At 42.0% G+C, this 25,314-nt stretch overlaps 1 protein-coding gene across 1 annotated transcript in view; it reads right to left on the bottom strand.

The window, feature by feature from the left end:
- LOC122996105 (CXADR-like membrane protein) overlaps positions 1-24,047 on the bottom strand; it is a 99,802-nt gene extending 75,755 nt beyond the window's left edge. The window contains exon 1 of the mRNA XM_044371657.1: positions 23,497-24,047. Within this exon, the coding sequence (XP_044227592.1) occupies positions 23,497-23,530 (34 nt within the window). The 5' untranslated portion in view covers positions 23,531-24,047. The remainder of the gene's footprint in view (positions 1-23,496) is intronic.
- Between the last annotated feature and the right edge of the window lie 1,267 nt (positions 24,048-25,314).

Below are 25,314 nucleotides of genomic sequence, written 5' to 3'. Positions count from 1 at the left end.
TTGTAGAATAACCCTGGAGATCAAAACACTGAAATATGAGTGTACAGGAGATGGAAAGTCAAGTTGAGCTCCTGAATCTAATGTTAATAGGTGAGTGGCTGCCTGCTTGCTTTTAGCTAAACATGTTAATACTCCTCTGAGAATTGTCACCTTGGTCCCAGGTGAGGGTCCAGACTAAGAACGATTCATAACCTCGCCCATTAGAGGGAGATCATGGCACCCTCCTGGAGCCAGGCCTGGGAGGGGAGCAAATGTTTGGTGGTTGAGCCTTGACCCATGGGGCCCGGTCAGGCACAGCGCCAAGAAATTACATTACCCTATGGGCCCACCACCTGCAGGGATGAAGACTGGGGTAGGGTGCCTTGCCAAACGGGCAGCAGGCAGGGGCGGGGACCTGGATGCGCTGATCTCAGGCATCATTTACTAGTTCTAGGGATGTGGAACTTCACCTCCCTGGTTGGGAAGGAGCCAGAGCTAGTGCCGGAGGTGAAAAGTAACGACTAGATATAGTTTGACTATGGGAGTGGAGTACTGCTGACCTTGGCTGGGGATATTATTGGGTGGTGGAAGGAACACTGAGGATGTCCTAAACCCGACTGATATACCCTCTGTGGAGAAGGCAGAGTTGGATGACTCGGGGGAAGCCTCACTCATATCCCTGGCAGAGGTCTCTGAGGTAGTCAAAAGGTGTGGATGAGATTCACCCTGAGATGCTGAAGGCTCTGGACATTGTTGGGCTGTCATTGCTGGTGCGCCTTTTCAGTGTCGCATGGAGATTGGGGACAGTGCCTGTGGACTGGCAGACTGGGGTGGTGGTTCCCATTTTCAAAAAAGTGGACCAAAGAGTGTGCTCCACCTATTGGGGGATCACACTACTCAGCCTCCTGGAGAAAACTTATACCAAGGTGCTGGAAAAGAGGCTCTGGCCAATTGTCAAACCTTGGATTCAGGAGGAACAATGCAAATTCTGTCCTGGCCATGGAACAGTGGACCAGCTCTTCACCATTGTAAGGATACTTAAGGGGTCATGGGAGTTCACACATCCAGTCTACATGTGCTTTGTGGACTTGGAGAAGGCTTACAATCGTGTTCCCCCAGGGGAACCTTGTGGGCAGTGCTCTAGGAGGTATGGGGTACCGATTCTGTTTGTGATTTTCGACAGAATCTCAAGGCGCAGCTGGGGGAAGTAGAGTGTCCTTTGGGGACCTTAGGATTGCTTCTCTGATTTTTGCAGATGAATTGGTTCTGTTGGCTTCAACACACCATGACCTCCAGCAGGCACTGGTTTGCAGCTGAAAATGAAGCAGCCAGGATGACAGTCAGCACCTCTAAATCTGAGGCCACGATGTTCTGCCGGAAAAAGGTGGACTGCTTCCTCTGGGTTGGAAGTGAGTTGCTGCCTCAAGTGAAGGAATTCAAGTATCTCGGGGTCATGAGTGAGGGTAAGATGAAGCATGAGGTTAACAGACATATCAGTGCAGGCGCATCAGCGGTAAAGCAAGCGTTGTACTGGACCATTGTGGTGGTACACCTGTGAAGGTGTTCCAGGTACATCCAACTGGTAGGTGACTTCGGGGCAGACCCAGAACTTGCTGGAGGGACTATATATCTCTTCTGGCCTGGGAATGCCTTGGGATCCCCCAAGAGGAGCTGAGGGGGGTTGCCGGGGTAAAGGATGTCTGGGTTTCCCTACTCAGTCTGATGCCATCACGACCTGGTCCCGGATAAGCAGCAGAAACGGATGGATGGATGTTAATATAGTTTAGCTTGCTATAAAGAGAATGTCTTTTCCCATCAGTTTTCTACTACTAAACTCAGATAAAACTGAAGTTATTGTGCTTTGCCTTAATCACCTTAGAAACATATTATCTCATGATATAGCTACTCTGGATGGCATTACCCTGGCCTCCAGCACCACCGTAAGGAATCTGGGAGTGAGCAGTAGTATGCAGAAAAACTAGTCCATGCATTTGTTACTTCTAGGCTGGATTATTGCAATTCCTTATTATCAGGCTTCCCTAACAAGTCTCTAAAGACTCTCCAGCTGGTCCAAAATGTAGCTGCACCTGTACTAACAAAAACTAGAAGAAGAGATCATATTTCTCCCATTTTAGCTTCACTACATTGGCTTCCTGTAAAATTTAGAATAGAATTTAAAATCCTTCTCCTAATTTACAAAGCCCTTAATGGTCAGACACCATCATATCTTGAAGAGTTCATAGCACCGTATTACCCCACTAGAAAACTGTGCTCCCAGAATGCAGACTTACTGGTGGTTCCTACAGTCTTTAAAAGTAGAATAAGAGGCAGAGCCTTCAGCTATCAGGCTCCTGTAGAACCATCTTCCAGATTCGGTCCAGGGGGCAGACACCCTATCTACGTTTAAGAGTAGGCCTAAAACTTTCCTTTTTGATAAAGCCAGGCTCGCCTTGGATCAGCCCTCAGTCATGCTGCTATACTTCTAGACTGCTGGGGAACTTCCCATGATATAGAGTAGAAAGGCAGTGAAAGCAATACAATGTAAGATTTCCAGGCGTAGCACTAAATACAAGTGTAGCATTAGCTAGATATATAACGGGCATTGTGGTGTGACTGTTACTGTGGTGTGAGCTGTCACTTGCATCTATTATGTGCTTCACAAAATTGATTAAGATGGTTTCCTTGACATCTCACATTGCATGTCCTCTGTGTTCACTATGTCTTTCTACCATGTCTCTAAGCATCCCTCAAAAAATTTGAAGCTGGCAGAATTGGTCATTCTCTGCAGACAGCACAACCACACTCCTGATCAGCTTTGGCAAATGGGACATCATAAATCCACTTGAGGAAAAGGAATACCTTGAGGTGATGTAGAAATAAACTTCTCTGTTGCCACCAGACTACAGAGCAGCTTCTTTCCACAGGCTGTGAGACTCCTCAATTCATGCTCTGCACTACAACATAAAAAACTGTCTTGTTTTGTGACTTGTTGTTTGTTGGCCCATTTATGTGGTTTCTGTTTTTGTGAGTGGCATTGGGGGACTACAGACTACATTTCGTTGTGCAACCTTGTGTTGTAAAATGATAGTAAAAAAGATCTTGAATCTTAAGGGCCTTACAGACCCAGATGTTGACTGGGAGGGTGCAGTGATGTGACACCTGTGACACTTCAGACAGTGGAGTTCTGGTCCCTGAATTTGAGTCACTGCTTTCTGATGAAGAGATGACAGTACTTTGGTCTGTGGTCGACCCCTTATCACCGTCAGATTCACATGGCTATGATCTGTACTTGCGGATGCTGAAATACCAGCAGATAATATAAACTGTTTTCTTCACAGTGGAGAGCAGCCCCAGAGCTGTGCTGCTAGCTCTGGGGAAAGCCATCGTTGACCAAGACACTGAACGGGCACAGAGTTTTTGAGGTGAAACAGACTGACCACTGAGTTATTTTTCTTTTATTTTCCATTCTATTTTCTTTTTCTCACCTCAGAGCTGGTTTAAGCTGTTTAATGCTGGAGTGAGTGTTGGTCATCCAGTCTCGTTTGTTACTGCTGATCACTGCTCCACTTTGCTAATGTTAGTCTCTGAGTGACTGCGTAGAAAGTTCACACTATACTTCACGGTCATCATGCAAAGGTAATTATTTAGTCATTAAATCAAAAAATGCCTGTCTTTTTTGAAAATGAATGAGAAGATAGCTGAAGATAACTCTAGCATGTGTGCGCTGTTAACAGTTCAGAGGCTGCACTGCCCTCGCAGTTGAGTTCAGAAGAACTGATAAGCTCAGAAGCATACGATTCCAATGGATTGGTCAATTTGGAACCAGTTCTCAACTGGAACCAGTTGTCGATTCCCATCCCTAATTATAAGAGCTGGATTGGGCCACTCGCAGTGTATTGCAGTGAAAAATACCCATGCAGCCCAAAAAGCATTTTCCCCGTAGACCACTGTTGCAAAAGAGACATCTGTAAAACTGTTGACAGGACACTTTGGACTGCAAACAAGGTCAATTATGACTTTTTCTTTTATTATTCATGATGTCATCACAAGGTGAAGTCTAAGGGCCAAGCAGCAACTCACGGGTGGGGCCAATGGGGGAAACACTACTGCACATATTCAGTGGGCTGCACAACACGGAAGCAAACCTTGAAGCTAGAAACTTGTTTTTGGCGCATGTGCCAGCTGAGCAATTCTTATTGAACTGAATGGGCGCCATTTTTTCCAGCTCTTATAATACATCCATGGTTAGGGCCAGGCTACCAGACCTTCCCCCATCCCACACTTCACGTTCTGAGGAACACCTTGATGGAGGAGTTCCCAATTTTTTTCAGGCATATAACGCCACATTGAATTCATAAACTTCCAGTGAACCCAGTTTTTTTAAAAATGCATAGAAACTGTATTCATGTTGTAAGCATGGATGTATAAAGAGAACTGGTTACAGCATTGGAGACAGGGCCCTGTTCATTCCTGATGAAAACATACTGCGCACGCTCTATGGGCTGCATGCACCCATGGCCCAGACTTCTGCCAGCTGAGATGGCAGCCCTTCGGCTAACTTGAATGGGGATAAAGCGATTCAATCATGCGGCTCTTCTGGACTTTCGAAATGCGATCGGACTGAGTGGATCAAATTCTAATAGTGAAACAAGTAATTTCACGAGGGTTGTGATGCTTTATCCGCTGATTTACAGATGTCTCTTTCACAATGTAAGTCTATGGGAAAGGGTCTTTTTGGATTAGTATGCATCACGTGACATTGTGATTACACATTTTGGCCACTATGTCAAATTTGCTTCAAAGCCAGGTGCTTTTCCTGTATCCAATTCTCTTTATACATCCATGGTTGTAAGCACATGAACATTTTTTCTTCCTTGGGACAGAAATCAAGCTGCGTGTATACTGGTTAATAGTGCCTGGTCTGCATGCAGGTAGTGTGAATAATTGTGCTTTCAATTCATTGTTTACATAGGATATTGTGTGCTTGTAAACGCCAACCCATTTTACCTTACCCATCTCCATGCAGTTACCCTCATCACCCTCAGTGTAATGGTTTAATGTATGATTGACATTTAAATTTTTGCACAAACCTGAATGCATGTCTTCTGGACATCTGCTATGTACAGTTTACTTTTTGCACACAATGTATAGAACTTGTCCCTGTATATAACTACATAAATGACTGTACCCTGCAGGCTTAGAATTTTGTCATTTTAGTGGCAAGGCCATTTGGTCTTCAGTGTCACAAATTTTTTTAGGGCACAAAGGCCACACGCCAGGGCACACAGACAAATGAGTTATTTATTTGTAGGCTCCAAATCCTACAAATAAATAACCTGACTTTCCAATAAGAAAAAAACATCAATGACATGAAAAACTATTCATTTTTAATTTCAAGAAAAAACACAAACATTTAAAGTTGTCATATTACATGCCTCCTTTATGTTATGTCTCTTACTAAAATGTACAGTGAAAAACACAAAGCAAAGTACTCCTCTACTTGCTCTCTGACAACTCTCAATTGCCATACCTGTTCTTCTAGGAAAAGAGGGAGGGTGACTGTCATGAAATCAAAGAGGTCAGTTAAAGGAATGAAACTGAACAGCAGGAGGGGTCTTATTGCAACCAACAGAGTATTAAAATGCAATACCCTGTGTGTGTGAGAGAGAGAAAGTGTCTTTAATCTGACTCAACATCATCTTACATTATCCCAAATGTTTCCAACAATTTTCAAACCTAGAGAAATCCGTAATTTTAATCAAGGTAATGGTCTGTTTGATTCGGTCAACTGTCAATAGCGTCATACCCCCTCTACCGAAGAGTATACATGCACAAGATCATCATCATCTTGTGCACATGCATTGGCATTGTGGTTGACCACCACAATGGCATCCACCAAAGAGTATGCACCAGTATATCCAGTTTTAAGTCACATTTGTACAATAAACTTTTTAGATCTTGGTCATTTTAAGTGTATCTTTTGGATGGAGGATTTTAGTCATCGGGCGGATCTTAAGTTAATGGTTAAGGTGAGCGAATGTTAGCGGCAGCTCAGCTCACAGCCCCTCCTAATGTCCTCTATCTGCTGGACAGCCTCGGGGAAACACTTTTTACACATTTTTAACATGAAACTGCTTTATTCAGTGTTTTACCAGTTTTAGCACCATGTGCATTTGTTTTGGAGAGTAGGAGACCTCTGCGAATGACAGTAGCAGCGCCACAGTAGCAGCGCCACAAATGCCATGGTGGCCATAGGGCGTACAATGAGACCATGGCTGTCATGGCTGCTGTGAAATTCCTACCCTGGTACCCTGCACATACATACTGTTACAATTCATACCCATGTAGACAGATACCTGACAAGGGGTTTGTGTTTATATTTATATTTTACTATAACTGCATGCTTTTTTTTTTTTTTTTTTTTACCTCATCGATGTTAAGCTGTTCTGTTATACCTAAACATGTTGTGCTGTCCCCACAGGGTAATGTCCCCACAGGGACATAGCTGTCTGACATTAAACAAGAAATTGCATCAACACGCAAGACTATCTTAAAGTACATTTTTACATACATCCTAAATTTTCCTTTTGCCTTTAACCCATCCTAACTATATAAGACAAGTGGGCTGCCACAGTCCAACACCCAGGAACAAACTCTAGTTTTAATGCCAGTGCCTTGGTCAAGGGTAATGGCAGGTAAGTTTACAAGATCTTACCCACAGCAGCTTTAAGAAACACAATAAAACATTCTAAAAGTATTTCTATTGTTATATATATATATATATATATATATACACATACATAAACATCTTTTTTATTTCTACTGTTATACATATATATGTATGTATAACCGTAGAAATACTTTATATATCTATATAAATATATATAAATACACACACACACACACATACAGCAAACATAATGGTATTAGAACGTTTTTTTTTTTAAAATTTTGCCTCTCAAACATGTAAAATATCAACAATCAAATATCAATATTGAACATTTTTTCTGGGACATAACATATTATTCAGGGATGGGTCATAAACCAAATAACAAAATCTTTCGCAGAAATCCATGTTGACTTTTGTAATGTGATTATTAAAACTTTTTTATATGCATTGTTGTTGCAAACATCATTGAAATAATTAACAGAGTGGAACCATGTAATGCAATTTTCCATTTCAGCAACTATGAGGGTTGTATCATTAAACAACATCACTATGAGATTGTAGCGCTGCCTGGCCTGCGTGTGCTGCTGCTGTTATTCTTCCTTGGTTCAGTAGCTGGCTGCAATGTAGGCCTGTGGCAAACTTCAAGGGAATGAAACTCTTGTCTAGTGTGGGATGTGTGGACGAGAGTTGTGCTTCAGAGCATCATCCTCTCAGAATGTTCTAATGTTTGCAATGGTAGTTAAAGGCGAATACCACCCATTTAAAATATTCACATACGGTATGTTCTTCCTATGCCCGAGGACAATTCAGTCAGCAAGATTCAACAATAAGGCTTGCCTGATTGCCTAGGGTAAGTAAAATGTCACATCAGGCTAGTAAATCTGGATTCTAGATTTCTAGATTTTTTTTATCATCACCCTATCATCATTAATCATGTCCTCATTCTCTGGCACACATCATAGACCCCTCCCCTTGCATGCATCAGAGAATATTAGCACACGCAGTTGGCTAATCAAGAATTGAGTAGGCTAGTAGTGTGGTGCATTACACAAACATCCCTCAGGATTATGTGAGCACTGTCGAATGGAGGAATCAGTGGAGCATGTAATTTTTCATAAATACTCTTGAGAACGAGGAACGTTAAAGAGGGAAATCAGGAAGCTTGGAGTAGAAAAAATGAGTCTAAAAAATGTTATTTCCATAGGGTTAAGGAATCTTTTTTTACTTTATAATGCCAGACACCACTAATGAAAGAAGAATCATGACTAACGAAACTAACAATAACTTTAAGCTAGCAGCTTCATCGTCTAACCCAAATAACATTATCTCATAATGGACTCACATAACCTAATTTCTGCTCCCATCTCTTTGAGCAAAATCAATGTAGCTCCTGTTAAGGTTGGCTAAGTTAGCAAGCTAACACAGTGGTAACGTTAGCAGAGAATGCTGGCAATTTTACCATGTAACTACAAAGAGATTAATTTATTATCATTCATGTACCCTTCCCGTAATTAGCTAACGTCAGGAACATATTTTTCATCTCCAGATAGAAAACTTTGGAGTCGTTTTATACCCAATTTACTGTGAGATATCAATAACAGTGTCAGTGCTCCAGATTCTGTAAGAGAGCAGTAATTTTCCGCAGCCACAGACTCACAGCGAAGAAGACTCGCCACTCTGGCTCTGCGATTGGATAGTGAAATGATATTCCTGATTGGATAGTCAAATGATATGTTAACCTGAGCATCCCCATTGGCTATTAAGGATTAAAGGCCCAAACACACCGAAAGCGACAATTGATGTCATTTGACGCATGTCATTTGTTGCTTCTATGGCACACTGCAGGCATCAGATTTGAATGCCAACACCACAGAACCAACACAGATTTGTCCTGTTGTTCTTTGTATTTACTGCTGCATTGGTAGGATGTAATGCATGAATGAAAAAGAGAAATGCAGAAGAGGAAAATGAAACTGAAACTAAGAGCGTCTGTTTCCACAATAAGTCTGTTGAGTGATGGTTATTTATTTGTGCTTTAGAACATAATCACCATGAAACAATCAGAAAATAATGTTTTATTTCTCTCATTCATGCTACTGCTGCTTGCTCTCCTTGCTCGACCACCACCGCACTGTGTCCGTCTCTCTCTCTCTTGCTGGTGCTCTCAGCTCTCTCGCGCTATCACTCTCTTTTTCAGCTGCACAAAACACAGCTTTGGTCGTTGGGTCCTCATTTGACAGTCCAAAATCGAAACAAGGTTGGAGTAGGGGCATCAAGGCAGTTTGACATGTCTCATAACGTTTTTGGTGAGTGTTTGGCATTTTAAAACAATAGGTGCACTTCAAAACGCATGCATCAGGCGCCGTCAGTGCGTTTGGCCCTCAAGTGTCAAATGTGGGACAAAAGTATTTGTACTGGTATATTTGATTTGTTCTCATCAATTTGATTTGTAGCTTTAAACTTGCAATTCACACATACAATTGAGTTCTGTGTGAACTTTTTTCACCCACAAACAGATGTGCAACTGCAAACCTTTGTGCAAATCTTCTTTATGCACTCACACATTGGAAATTATATGTGCAAATCTTTTTCATTTGTTCACAAAATGTCATGCTCAGCTACAGATCTCCTTACAGATTCAAAAATTAAATCTCTTTGTTCAGATATTTTTAGACATTCAAACATTTGAATTCATTTGATGAAAACATTTTTACACATTCACACATTTGAATGTATTCATACCGCATGTTTTCACACATTCAGATATGGTGATACACAGCTACAATACTTGTGACCCTATTTTGTTTCCATGCTAAACCAAGGACTTCTAACTTATTGTGTGGACCAGTTGGAGACAGTGGTCATGGTATGCTGCCTGGAGTTTTGAGTGACTATTTTAAACAAGGATAGCAAATGAGCATATTTTGAAATTTGATCCAAATGTGAGAGAAAAACAAAGAGTAGGCCATTAAAATCAGGACTTTTACTATATAGGAACACACAGCTGAGCAGAACTGAGAGCTAATTGGCAAACAGTTAATGAGAGAGCAAAGATAGTAGCCATGTTTGCATGTAATGCAGTGTCAGGAGTGCAGCCATGTGGAGAGGGTTCATGGCATGAATGGTATACAGTATTTCTGCCTGTCAGAAAGGATTTACATTTTGGAGATGTTTGTGCTTGTTACTGCTGCGATGACGAGGCACCTTGTTATCTCCCATCACTTCACACAGTCGTACAAAAATGAGAAACATTTCATGAGGGCGAGATAGCTACTGTATCACGAGCTGTTGTGGAAACTGACAGGCCTATATAAACCTGATGTGATGTGGCCTGTGTGTTTGACTGTGTCCCTCACACCCAGACACTGTCTTAAACATCTTATTTTTTATATCACATCAAAAGTCTGGAAAACTCAGGAAACACTGGATCCATTCTGTCCTTTCTCATGCTCTTGTAAAAGGCATGTCCTATCCTAAATGCCACATTTCACCAGAGACAAAGCCAAGGTAGGTATTAGAGTAGGAATGGTAACATTTTGTTGTTTTTTTATTAGAAGCCTTGCACACTGCAGTTAGGCTGTCACCCTGCATGAGCTCCAAGATAGAAAGGCCAGGAATAGACATAAGAGAGACAGCTGGTGACAAAAACACAGGTGAACAGGAAGGGAAACAGCACCTGCATTAAAATCCCCACAGAAACCTTCAAAGTTTTACTAAAGAATAAGCACAAATCGTAATGCACTAAATAGAATTCGCTTGTGTAATTAACCTTATTCAGACGCCATTCAGACACTGGCCAAAAAAAAAAAAATAATCAGATGTACACAGTCATATCACACACACTATATCACCATGACCACAGATTTAACAAGGGCAAAAGAGGGGGACAAGTCAGGTTAAAGTGCCAATTGAATATTTTATTGGAAAACAAAACAACATAACTATTTACAAAAGGCATGAGGTGTAGAGAGTAACTGCATCAGTAGTGAATGGAATGTATGGATAAGTAAGGAATGTATATACTACTGTGGAATGCAGGAAAAAGCATCAAAACAAATCCAAAACCAGGAAAGATGTAGAGCCTCAGAGAGATAGAGCGACAATGGGTGCATCCCAAGTCTCTTGAACTCCACCTACGTTTCCCTCACTTGCGTCTTTTCCTTGTGTCTTAGTCCCTCCCACCGTGGATACATGGAGAGATGCAAGGAAACCAAGCCAGGAGAGACGAAACGAGGAAATTTTTTTTAGAGACATGAGATGTTATATGGAACGACATCCATTTCTGATGATTTCGGCAGCTGATCACAGCTGATCAGCTGGCAGTCGGTTTTAACAGCTGTAGCGACTTTTAATGGAGTTTGTGTGGTGTATCAGATCAGTCCGATCAGCTGCAGCGTCCAATCAATAACTGATATCCAATGAGGGGGTGTGTCAGCCAGTGTGAAGGCTGCTCTTGTGTTTCCTAGCTCTTCGCTCCTTGCAGCAGAAATAAAAGACTTGAGATGCCCGTCAAAACGGTGGACCAGAACAACTTCAGGTTCAGGTGAGGAGCAAGGAGCAAGGAAAGATCAAATAAGAGACTTGGGATGTACCCACAGAGACCAGACTGATAGATATAGCTTTGGTGGAGGCCTATCCAAGTGTCACCACCTGCATGACCTGCATTATCTTACCGACCCTCCCTGACTTCCAGCTCCTTCAGGAAGTGGCCAGTTGAACCACTGCAGGTAGAAAGGGAGGGATCATAAAAGGACAAATACATGTACCATTACACTCCTAGCTGTGGAGGAAATAATGATATTAGAAGTGTACTGTTAGGGCTGTCATGATAACCACAATACCGCGATCATATGATGCCTACTGCAGGGTTGAGCTCATTACCATCATCAGCTTCCGCTTTTTTATTTTTACATCTCAACTCCAACTGTTGTAGAAAACTCCCTGTTATTCTTTAAGAACTATGTTTCCTAGCATCCCTTGCTTGATCATGTGACACCATTCCAAGCAATATTACAGCAGTTTATTCCTACCTCCCACAGCAGCGAGCTACATGTCTGCTGCTCAAGATTGTTTCTCTGTCCGTTTTATGAAGACAGGTGTGTGTCTATATGAATGTGAGTCATGGCAAATTGTCAAATTGTACTTGTATCATGCACATCAAAGAAAGCCTGCAGTACTTGTGGAGAACAATACCTTCTTGTGCTGCACAACCTTGCCATGGCCAAAGAACAGAACCCTGATATCCTCACCATAAGTACTACATCGAACGTGATCTATGTTGACCACACTAGTCACTCTGGCAAAGTGATGTTGAAAGTTGTTCAACTCCACAAGAGGAAGAAGACTATGGACACCCTCACAGTGCTGGATGATGGTTCAGAGAGGACCATTATACTTCCTGCAGCAATCAAGTTCCTCGGCCTTGAGAAGACAGACAAAGTGCTAGCCATTTGAACCATCCGTCAGAATGCCCTACAGCTACATGGAGGGAGCATATCCTTGGAAGTGTCCACCAAAGCCAAGCCAAAAGTGAAACATAGGATAGTGAATGTATTTACTGCTGATCAGTTGGCATTAGCTAAACAATCTTGCCCAACAGAAATCCTTAAGAAGAGATACAGCCATCTTCAAGGACTTCCCCTTAAAGGTTTCAGCCAGATGAAGCCTATGATTCTGATTGGGTCCGATAACCCTCACTTCATCACCCCTGTTCAGCCTGTACTCCAGGACCATGGACCACCAGGAGGGCCAGGCCAGTGCCATCTGCACTGAGCTGGGTTGGGCACTCCAAGGGCTCGCCAGTATCCTACCGCAACAGGCAGATGAGAGTGTTTGTTTACACGCTTCCTTCATTGCTCAGACTCCAGACCTCTACAAGAATGCAGAACAGCTGTGGCAGCTTTACATCCTACCCTTCCGGAACGAGAAAGAGGTAATGCGCTCGAAGGAAGACCAACAGGCCATGGATATGCTGGAGTCAAGGACCATTTGTGAACCAGTGGATGGAGTCAAACAGTACGGAAAGAGTTCCCCTGCCTTCAGGCACCTCCAGGAGCAGTCATAGCTCTTCTCAGAGCCACGGAGCATCAGATGCTAACGGACCCAGGTTGAGCTGATGCACACAACCAAGAGATCCACAAGCTGGAACAGTCTGGTGGTGTGGTGTACCACAACAATAAAGCCTGCTTGGTCTTCAGCTGCTCCTTTGAGTACCAGTAAACTGTCCTCAACCATCTCCTGTTGCCAGGCTCTACATTGAGCCCTTCTCTCCTGGGAGTATTGCTTCAGTTTCGCCAGCATACAGTGGCCATAAGCGGCGATATCAGTGAAGTGTTTCATCAAGTGCACATTCTGCCTGAAGATTGCCCTTTGCTTCGCTTTCTCTGGAGAGATGGACAGCATGAGTGCACTTCAGATGTTTGTGAATCATGAGCGCTGCCATTTGGGACCACCTGCAGCTTGTGCTACGCCACTTATGCTGTCTAATGCCATGTCCAAGACCACAGAGAAGGGAATGAAGACATGTTTGAGTCTGTTCACACTGCCTTTTATGTGGACAACTGTCTCCAGTCCCCTCCAGGCCCAACACCAAGCAAAGTAACTCATTGACAAGATGAGGAAGTCATTAGCTGCTGGAGGAGTTGAGATAAGACAGTGGGCCAGTAATGTACCTGACATTGTGTCCCTCCTGCCTACCTCTGCCAGATTAGATGGTTGTGAGCCGTGGCTGACCTTCAACACAGCTGATCCACAAGAGTCAAGAGGGCTTCGTCAGCATTGCCCCACCAATACCTTGGAATACAAGCATCGTGCAGTGTCCTACCCTGAGCCAACACTTTGCAATATGTACCGCATTCTTGCAAGTCAGTGTGGCCTGCTGGGTAATATTGGCCTGTATAAGATCAGAGTGAAAGTCCTTGAACAGGTCCTCTGAAAAGGAGAGAGAGGCTGGGATGATCCCCTCACTGGTGAGCTCCTCAATGCCTGGGTAGAGTGGGAGAAGGAACTTTCTCACCTGCAAGGTATCATCATGGCAAGGTGTTATATGCCATCCTGTGCAGATTCCCTTGACTCCATCTTTGAGGTGCATGTGTTCTGTAATTCTTCAGAGAAAGCTTACGGATCTGTAGCTTACCTGAGAGTCACAGATACTCATAGTCATATCCATACCTCTTTCCTAATGGCCAGATCCCACATTGCTCCCCGGAAGTAGTTGTCTGTGCCTTGTTTGGAGCTAAGTGCAGACCTGACCGGAGCCCAGCTGGCTAAGTCTCTGCATGCTGAACTCACTCTGCCACTGCAGGAGATCATCCACTACAGTGTTGACATGTTTTCATCTTGTCATTATAAGGTTTTTGTCAGAACTCTGATTGCAGAAATCCACCAGAGTCCAAAAGTGGCGACCAGACCTCACTCATACCAGCCGCTGGGCTCAGGGCCCCACATTTCTGCAACAGCCTGGCCAGTCCAGCCCACCTGCTGATGAGGCTAAATGTGAAAAGTTACGCAAAGGGGTGTTTTGTGGCCAAGTGACAGTAGCTGAGCCTGCTACTCCAAACCCAAGCCAATTTACATCCTGGGAGGAGCTTGTGAAGGCAACTCACCAGTCTCTCTACAGGGCGGCCTCCCCTTCTATGACTGCTGCTGAATGCATCGAATCAGAAATAGTCCTTCTCAAGTCAGCTCAGTATGACAATTTCACAGAGGAAGTCAATGTCCTGTCAAAGGGACAAGCGGTGCGCCCAAATAGTCTTCTGAGTGCACTCTCACCCAAGTATGACTCTGTTACTGGACTGGTAAGGGTTGGGGGTTGCTTACAACAAGCGGAAGGCCTGGAATCTGATGCACTGCACCCCATTGTGCTACCTTCAGAGCATCCTTTAACCAAGCTTATTGTCCAGCATTTTGATTCACATCTCCTACACCCTGGTCCAGAGCAGGCCGAATTACCCTCAACACAACTTTAAATCCACAAGCCAGCTTTCTGGTCAACATATTTAAGTGCTTAATGACCAGAGGTGTGCACCTGGACCTAATGCCAACCTTGACTCAGAATCCTACCTGATGTCACTGAGCAAGTTAATTTCCCGTCATGGGAAACCCTATGAGATATGGTCAGACCAGGGCACCAATTTTCAAGGCAGAAGCAGGGAGTTGCAAGAGGCCTTTGCAGATATGTAACACATACTGCAGGAGCGGCTGGCAGAGCAGAAGATCTTCTTCCACTTTAATCCACCACATGCGCCCCATTTTGGAGGGGCTTGGGAAAGGGAGATAAGGTCAGTTAAATCTGCACTTCAGGTCATCCTTAAAGATCAGACTGTCTTGGAAGAAGTCCTCCTCACCACGCTCATAGAAGTGGAAGGCATACTTAATTCGTAGCCTCTTGGCTATGCCTCATCAGACATTGTCGATCCAGACCCTATCATGCCAAACCTCCTGTTAATGGGGCAGCGAGAGGCCTCCCTCCCTCAGGTAATCTATAGGTCAAGTGATTTTCTTGGTAGTCGAAGATGGAGGCAAAGTCAAGTCATCACTGACCACCTCTGGAGCCAGTTTATACATTGATGCCTCCCAAGCCCCCAACTCAGAAGTGGTGGAACACTACGATCGACCTCACTGTGGGTCAGGTATTGATGATAGTGGACTCCCAGTTGCCTCGAGTCATGTGGCCAGTCGATAAGGTCACCAAAGCTTTCCCTGGATGCAAAATCTGGTCTACAGAGGTGCAGCTGAAGAACCGTACCTGCACTCGACCACTGGCCAAGCTGGTTGTGGTGCTTCAGGTGCCAGATGATGATGACACGTCCCCCTAGCTTAACAGGGACTTTTGTAGGGACTATATTTGCCACACAAATACAAGGGCGGCTATAGAAAATGTTATTCTTTAAGAACTACATTTGTCAGCATCCCTTGCTTGATCATGTGACGCTATTCCAGGCAATGTTACGGCAGTTTATTCCTTCCTCCTGCAGCAGCGAGCTACATGTCTGCTGCTCAATCTTGTTAAGTTTCTCTGTCTGTTTTGTGAAGACAGGTGTGCATCAATATGAATGTGAGTCATGGCAAATTGTAATTGTATCTTTTTTATATTGGATCAAATAGCCAATAATATGGTCCCAAGCTCAAGCTAATGCTAATAACCCTAGTAGTGTGCACTAGCATACCATTCTTTGAGTGCGGTCCCTAGATTGCCGGTGTGATCCTTCGTGTGTTCCTTGTGTGGCCCCTCGTTTTTAATTAGTCCAGTTAGAGTTATGTAGGCTTGACTGCTCAACACACAGCAAGGAAATATATATAAAGCACTGAGTGATGTTTACCTGAACATGAACATGAATATTTATAAAAACAGAAGTGAGAAGGTGAGAATGTGCACACCTCACACATTCCTTCAGACCATGCATAGAGATGTTTTTCTAAAGCAATCCTAGGGTGATGTGTTGAGGTGGAGATGAAATATAAGGTAAGAAACGGAATCTTTTAGTAAAACATTGCTTTAGCTGCACTGATTGTGTGATTTTATTTATTTATTTTTTGCATTTACAGAGATTTGTAAAATGCCAATTATAGGCACATTTATAAATATAACATTTATTAATTACTTTTGTGTGATTAATTGTATTATTCTTTTAATTTACATAGTAGTCAGAATTTTATTTTGCTGTTAACATTCTTTATATTTTATCCTTAGTTGTGGCACATGTTGTAAAGTCAGTTTAGATATGAGCGCTACAAACAAATCATTGATTACATTTCTGAGATATCACTGCAAACAATGGTTTACAGGTCCATGTGATGAATTAATGGCATATAAAGAGCCACACTGTTTCATTGACAGGTGTACAGACTAGTGGAGCAGGTGGCAAATCGATATTAAAACTGCTGGTTTAAGGGCGTGTCTTCATCCATTTATGGCTAATTCTAGGAGTGGAAATGAGGCTTGTGCATCTGCAACCACTTCCACAATGAGATAGACAATGAGATTTATAAAACATTTCTGTTGAAAATAATGTGTATGCATATTTCTGGATTTGTGCGTATACACAGTTTTAGTCATGAATCTACACAGAGTTTTATGCATGTGGCCCCTGGCAAATTTGATGTCATGTGAATATGTCCCAGCTTTACAAGTTGACACAGGCTGCCTGATTGCACCATTAAACCATTGACCGGCAGGTAATGGATTATTGGGTACTGAGGGCTACAAAGGATACAGAGGCTGTGTTCTCCAAATGTGGACAAAATAAGGCTGTATTTCTTGGCAGCATTTCTCTGAGCTTTTGGAGCAGGAGAGGTCTTGTCGACGTGGTCTGACATATTCAATCTTGAGATGCAAATTTCAAAGAGAGGTAACCCTGATCTTCGACATATATTAAAAACATTAACCTATATACATGGATGAGATCCTGCAATCTGTTTCAGATAAAAATCAAAAGATAGGTATCCTATAAGTCTGGCTGCAGGAGGGCTTCATTTAAGCCTAATGATTCACAGTAGATATTGGGTGTAGTCTTTGAACAAAATAAGCAGAAAGGGGAAAACAAAGAGGGAATGTAGGAGGGAGATGAAATGTGAGTGTGGGACAGAGAAGAAAGCTTAGTTTAGCAGAATTGCTTCATAAGCATAGCAGTTCCCTAACCTCAGTTTAATGGGTGACTTGATATCCTCAGCAAACAGGGATCAATTCACTCTATTTGCTTTTCATTTCCAGAGAAAATAGGTGCTTCATTCCGGATACTCTCCAGTCAGTGGTTGTTAATGGCACACCCCTGCCTTCATGGCACTCACAAATCATTCAGTGCTGCTGCAGTTCAGGCAGACAAGACTAAGCCTATTAATGATATCTGCAACACCAACCAATTTATGTTAACGCCTCAATACAGAATTTATTTGGTTATATAAAGGTTAGGCTGTTATACTCAATTGTTTTTACAGTGTCTCTCACAGTTCCTTGAAGTGTGAAGTGGTGATTTCATCATCACAGTCGTATTGAATTCAATTTCCACATTTCCACAGAAAACACACGCAGACCAATTAACTGTCACATACTTTCAGCCCTTGTTTCAAAAACTCTATCAATCAGCTAAAGAGGATTCATACAACACAAATTAGCGTTATCAGTAAAAAAAGCAGCATCAGCCTTTGGGGAAACATAGAGTGGGAGTGCACAAATTATTTCATCATACAGCTTGTATGAGCCATGCTTTCTTGCTTCTTAGATCCTTCTATGTGCACTACTCTGAAGAGAACTTTTCAGACAGCAGACATGCCCTGCAGGAGTGTTGTCAGATTGATCAGATATTGTTGATTTCTAGTGTCAGATTCAAAAACTCTGCATCAGTCAAGCCTCCATACAGAAATAGGAATAAATTACATCTACTTCAGCGTTGCTCCCTGTCATTTACTAAAGACCAGATTGTTGGTATTGACATAAATGCATCATCTAATCTAAAGAAACACAACTGTCAAAACTGAACATAGACATACATGCCATCTGCAATCCTCAGATGTTCCTGACAGCTCTGCAGTGATCCAGATGAGTGTTAATGAGCAGAACAGTGAATCACCGGGAGTCACCAGCATGATTGTTGTCGAATGTTTACTTCTCACAAACAACTCAGTTTCATTGACAACCAAACTCCATAAGTATCGCTGCAACATACTGCAGCACACTCAAGAAAACGCACATGCATGATTGAACTGTCTGTAAATCTGTAGTGTGGGTGGAATTCATATTGCAAGACAAATATTTTGGAAATTAATATCAACCTCATTTTTCACAGTGAAAACATTGAGAACATATGGTCCCCATTACAGGAAACTGGAGTCATACAAAACCCTCTTTCAGCAGCTGGGTGGAGAGAATGCCTCCTGCTCTCAATCTAGTCAGACATTTCAATTCTCAAGACCAATTCAAGGTGTAAACTCAGCTTTAAACAGTTTTGTTCCAAAGTGTATATTAAAACTATTTTGAGATTGCGACCGTCATGTAAGTAAGCATACGGTAGAAACGTTTAATCTCTATGCAATAAATACAAGGCCTGAAGCTGCAACACAGCTTATTTCATAAACCACCTCTGGCTTGTATGGATTGCATAGCTGCTCCCTATGTGAGTGTGTCACAGTTTTTTTGTCAGCTGGCTGAAGAGGCACTCAGTAAGGGGAAGTTGCCCCCTGCTGTTATGCTCAGCTAATTAAAACTCACGCTTTCCACATGCTTGCACACACATACACCCACACACACACATATTCAGTCCCAGTGAGTTCAACAGGAGCATCAGAGGAATCTATACTATTATTTTTGTTACAACTCCTGACAATGATAATATATACCAAAAAAGTCATACAAACACAGGATATCAATGTCTTTCTGATATCAATAACAGTTTTGTGCTCATTTGGTTTAAAGATCATTCTGATGACTTGATTCTTTCTGGGTATTAAAGGATATGTATGGTGATCTATTTGTCATAGTGTAAACAAATCTCATGTGCAGAGCCAAACCAACAATGAACTGATCTGCTAACAAGTATTGTGTGTGCATCCAAAGCCAGATTTATCTTGTTCCTCTGTGCTGTGGTGCAAAAAATACTGTACTAAAAACATGTCAGTGAGTCACACACTGCACTGGGTGACATGTTCCTTCACCCCAAAGACAATGGTTACTTTAGTTTGTTTAGAAATGGCTCTAAAGACTAAAAATAGCATCACATTTTCAGTCTCAGGAGAGTAGTTCTGTGTAAGGTAGACGTCACTGAGCATGTGAGGGAATGCAGTTCCGTTTACAGAGCTGCGCTAGCTTATGGTGCTACATTTTACAACCCCTTGACTTTGTACTACATTGTACAAATAACTTTAGTATAAAGTCAAGAGGTCTTGTCTGATGAAGTCCTCCCAGGACATATACAGTCTCTTAAGATACATAACCTGTTGCTATGCTGCTATGCTGCTATGTAGTTGCAGCACCTATAGCAATATAGCAGGATAGCCTGCTGATTGGTTGACTAATTTTGACTTCTTCTATATTTATAAGAATCACGCAAGAAAACAATTGAAACGTGCCATATCAATAGTTCATTTTGAACCTTTAAAGGATCATTTGAGTTTATTGAAATTGGGTATTATTTTTGTTGTTTTGCCCATTTCTATCAGCTATAACATAGCACATCAAAACCCAGCTGTAACTGCAGGTTGACATCCAACCCATGAGTCATGCATGTTACGTACTGTACTTACATTTATCTTCTTTGCTCTATTCATAGTTCTTATCTGTTATTCCCAGTGAAGTCACATCAGATATGTGACAATGCTATCAGAACTAAAATGACAGCCAACCCTGCAAACAAGATCCAAGTTGTAATTAACTGGAATTATGTCGTAAATTGCAAGGATGCAGTTCATTTCAATGGCAGAAATATCTAACCCTGTCGCCTAAAAGGCATTAATTTACGTCTGTTTTGTGTTTGCTAGAAACAATTCTGCCTGAATTATATTCAAATTATGCTACTGGATGTTAGATCTTGCTGCACAATATCTTCAAGTAGGGACAATGGCAATATTAATTTTTATGGTTATGTTTTTCACTAACCTTAACCAAGGTGCTTTTGTTTTCTAAACCTAACCACACCTGGGACTCAAGATGCAAACCCCTGTCTCTAGTGTCAGAGTTTTGTATGCCCACCCACCATCCACTGCAACCTCAGTGTGATATATATTTACCTATTTACCTACACACTCACCTAGTCTTGTGAGTGTATGTTGCACAGGACATGTGACAGCGCTCTGCTCTGACTAACTTAAAGTGTCGGACATGATGGGCCTGAGCGAGATGCTGGCAGCACACGGTAAGACCCAAGGTGAACCCCAACTGATAGAAAGAAGAGTTGGCATGTGCATCAGAGAGAAAGAGGGACACAGTGAAGTCCATGGACAGTCCCTCACCCCAAAGAACAACAACAAATCTAAGGCTATCTACCTATTTGAGTCATTTGACAGTCAAAGTCACCTATGAGACACACTGCAGAGGTGGAAAGAGGAGACAGGAAGGAAAGAGACAGGGATGAAGGGGAGACGAGGGAGGACGGCTGCCAGAGATTCGAGGCCAGAGCGCTGCAAGATGTCACATCCCAACCTCTGGCACTGGAGACTTCTGTCATCTCCACACTTGACAGATCCTTTGCCCTCCCCCCAGTGATCTACTCTATATATAGAGACAAAGAGACAGATACGGCTTAACTCATTGTTTGTGTGATCAACTCAGTGAAGGCACATCCAGAATGCCATACAGTGCATATCAGGTGAGGCGGGAGATACTGGGTCCAGCTGATCTTTGAAGATCACTGTGATATGCTGCACAGGACAGGAGGCACAAAAAAGCATATCATAAAGGTCACAATGAAAGTGTACTAAAAATAGAGTGTGAAATGAATATCAACTGGGTGAAGGAGACAAACCCAAGGGAATAGCTGGAGAGTGAATGTCCAGCCCAAAAGACACAAGAGCATCATTTCCTCATCATCTGTGTGGCACATAAATCCCACAATAGTCGTTCATTCAGTCTCTGTCAATTAGGAAATTAATTATTTTCATCAGGCTAATTTTGCTGTTTTCAGCATGAATGATGGATGAAACTTCTCCTGTAAAAAGCCTGTGTGATACTGTATTACCCCAATTGTCAAGGTCACCAGAGCAGGCAGTTGTTGGATGATAATAGCTCTTAGCACAGCATGCCTTGGAAATCTTCATACCTGGGGTGTGAGCTCTGCTTCAGCCCTGAGGTGAATTACCACAAAGTCAGCACTGTACAGAGAGCAGACCATCCTCAAATATGTTAGCTATGAATATCTAGAGCTTTGTGTCTACATTTTCTCAGAGAAAATGCAACTGTTCATTAAAAACTAAAATCGAACTGTGGATCCAACAGATTTATTCGGCTGCTTTTAATTTGTGGCAAAAGCAAGGACAAGTTTTCAGCTACAGAGTGAAGGAGGAAGCGCCATGAGGTAGAACATGCTGTTTTTGCCATGGCCTGTCGAACTCGCTCCCATAATGCAACTAATGAAATCTCCCATCACCCCATGGACAGCTGGACTAATTGTGATGTCATGGCCCTGCACTGTCGCAACGACTGATTGTGAGATGTACTCACATGTGTGAGGCAAGCTCTCTAAAATACAAACAAGCAGTGAAAATCAATGAAGGGCCTGTTTATTTTCTACACTTGTGCATTTCACAGCAGATAATAAACATCTTGTGTCTATTTCATTTGTACCAGACTAAACATATCTGTATTTATAGTCACATGTAAGAGGTTATGCATTCATGTATTGTCATTTCTTGAAATGACAATACATGACAATGACAATAGAAAATTCCCTGCAGGAAGATACTGTACAGCCAGCACCCCAAAAACTATTCACTTTGTCTCTAGTTTTGAGGGATAAGATGTTAATGTAAATGTATGTCTTCTAGACACCACACAATCTCTAAAATGGGATAGCACCTAATTAAAGAATAAAATGTGCCTGTTTTTTGTCCTGGAACACTTTGCCTGTGACAGAAACAGGGGCAGGGGGGAGAGAAACATAAGAAGAGTGAGGGAGAGAGATTCTGTGCTTCCCTAGAACAGTGATATCAGATGTAAAGGTCTAGAGAGAGGGAATTGTTCATAATAAAAGTGTATTTTCTGTTGGTTGTAAGGGTTCAGACACATATGCAACAAATCCAGGGTGGGATGCTTTGTTAGTGGTGCAGCTACAGGCTGAACATCAGTGTAACATGACACATGACAGACACAAGTCTTTGTTCTGAGGTTTCCAGCTAGAGGACAGTTACTAGTGTTCATTAATCAGATGAGGAACACTGCTGGAATACTGGCTCTAGCGGGCATCAAGTTTGAGATAGGATTCCTTAAAACAAATTCTTTTGGGGCAGATCAAACAAAAATTTTTGTCTACTGTGGATTTTTTTTCAGGCCTTTGACTTTAAGAACTTAGGAAAGTGTGTCCTTGAGCATAGTGCCTTGCTCTTCTCTTCGAATGAAGGTGGAATTCCTTTTCAGAAACACAAAGCTGAATGTCAGCAGTAATTCCAGTTTCTGCTTTGAGCACATCGTTGCCACAATGAAAATAAATAACAGAAATACTACAACCATTATGTTTAACAATCAGCCTGGTATTACCTTACATGAGCTTAAAGTGCCTGGACAACAGTGAGACTTTTGGTAATATATTTCCATTTTAATAATAATGTACTTTTTATTTGGAACTACAAAATACACAATCAATACTCCAATGACATTTCTATAGTAACTTTTATTGTGGCTATGCACTAGGTGGTGAGCTTTTGATACCTCCTCTTTTTATGCAAGTACAACAATGTAATCACCATCATATTTCTATAATATTCATATAATAACGATATGTGGACTCCTCAATAGTGAGTTTACAGTGACTTTATTGTACTTAGTGGCATCAATAATAATAAATGGTTTGGATTTTATGAGTAAGCCAGCACTGCATTTTTTCTCCTATCCTATGCATCATGTTGGGTCTGTGGTATATGCACATTACTCTTTGAAACAGAACCAAAAACTGAAAAACTGACAACTAGTCAGCCACACCAACGCAACTCATGTACTCAAAGTTTTCTCCGAATACAAATCTAAAAATCTGTCCGACAGTAAACACCACAATAAAAACGTGAAGCACTGCCGAGTCCGACCGTTAATGCCACGCAAACCCCCCCCCCCCCCCCCCCCCCCACACACACACACACACACACACACACACGCAGTCCACATAAAATCGGTGATCACAACTGCAGCCGGGAACGTGCATTTAACTTACCCAAGAGCAGAGTGATGAAAGGAGAAGCAGACATCCCGGCATCCAGCAAGGACAAATCCCAGCAAGAGAAAAGAGTGTATCAAGAATTTCTCTGTGACTGACTGGATCGACTTTACAGTAACTACAGTGTGACCTGACTGAGGAGTGAAGAGTACCGCATGTCTCCAGCACGCCGCGCAACCTACAGCGTCAGCATCCTCATTCATTCAAGCGCAGCAGCATCTTCCTGCTTTATCACACTGATCACCAGTAAAGGGATTCTTCTCCTTGAGCTCCCCCACAGTTAGGGTGCGGGGTGTTTCCCTGATGTACGTGAGTCCATACGCAGCCTCTCTCTTTCCGTCTTACCCTGTGCTCCTCTGCATGGAAATCAAGAGGAGGTGCAACAAAGGTGTGCGTGTAGCAGTCAGTAAAAGGGGGACCTCTACAGTTATAATGGGCGTATACCTACGTTACATGATACGGACTGTACTACTGCATCCCGACACTGGCATCCTCCTACGGGACAAATACATTGTCCTGCCCCTCTGTCTCTTATGTTCCGATATTATGACGTATTTTATACGATTATTATACAAATAGGTGGCATTACAATATCTAGAGGTCATAAATGAAACCGTTTTTATTATGATATGAAATCACTATAACCAATAATATTTGCCCTTTAGACTTAATTTATACCCCAAACTACAACTTTAAAAGAATCAAACAATCTCTGTAGTAATCCGACTATTACACATGAATAGAGAAAAATGTCAAAAGGTAAATTATTACTATAATCCGTCGTCCCTACAGGCACAATGTATATGTGATCTATAAGAGATGCGTAGTAATAGATCTGAAATGAAATGAAATATAGCATACATTAAGTCCCTATAGGAATATTTGAAATAAAGATTTTATATTATTTTTCTGGCTTGTTTCTCGTAGTTTCCCAATAGAATTAGTGTGTCAGTCAGGACCTGTACAATCAATGTGATGGAGCTGAGAGAATAGGCTATTATATATAGTAATGAAAGATAAGAAACAATGTGAATCATAATGGCCATTAAAAATCTTAACTCTTTACAAATGCCAGACCAAGAACTTAAACCTATTCCTGAGGAATGTCCTTGAAAATATTGTATTAATGCCATGAACAATGACATCTCACTCCTGACAAATTAAACCATTTTACAAGGAGATTATAGTCATTCAACAAAAATGAGCATTGCAATTTCTTGAAATTTGAAATATAGTTCAGTATGCATTTTTCCTGGTTGTGGACTGCTGGCAAATGGCTTATTTTTGTATATAACCTTTTCTCTGACTTTAAGTTCACCAGAGAAGGATATTCTTAAAGTGTGTCCCTTATCTCTGTTTTTATGAATTTGTGGTGCATGACACAGAGTGCAGTCAGCCAGACAACCCTGTTTCTTTCCCTTTAAAGGCACTGCATTCTGTACCATGAAGAAGTGACAGTGTTGTGATGGAAGAAAACCGTCTGGGAGCTTTTCCACCAAAAGGAAACTAACTTATGTGCAAATATGGCACTTTAAATGAGCATCCATGCGTAGATGGTCTTACAGACTGCAAAATGTTGCATCTTATTGTTTTTGTGTGTGTGTGTGTGTGTGTGTGTGTGTGTGTGTGTGTGTGTGGTGGGAGGGGGGTCTTTTTTGCAATCTTTGTAATTACAAATGTGACCCTATTACTGTGATGCCAATTCACAGGGTTATCATGAGATGACCTCTGTCTGATAATATTTCATATGTCATTTACAGTAGAATTTTGACGTGCAATTCACATGACAAAGATGATATGTGACAATCCTGTCCT

This window comes from Thunnus albacares, chromosome 13 (genome assembly GCF_914725855.1).
Source record: "Thunnus albacares chromosome 13, fThuAlb1.1, whole genome shotgun sequence".
Taxonomy (NCBI): Eukaryota; Metazoa; Chordata; class Actinopteri; order Scombriformes; family Scombridae; genus Thunnus; species Thunnus albacares.
The sequence above is the reverse complement of the archived record's forward strand: the minus strand, read 5'-3'. Positions and strand labels throughout refer to the sequence as shown.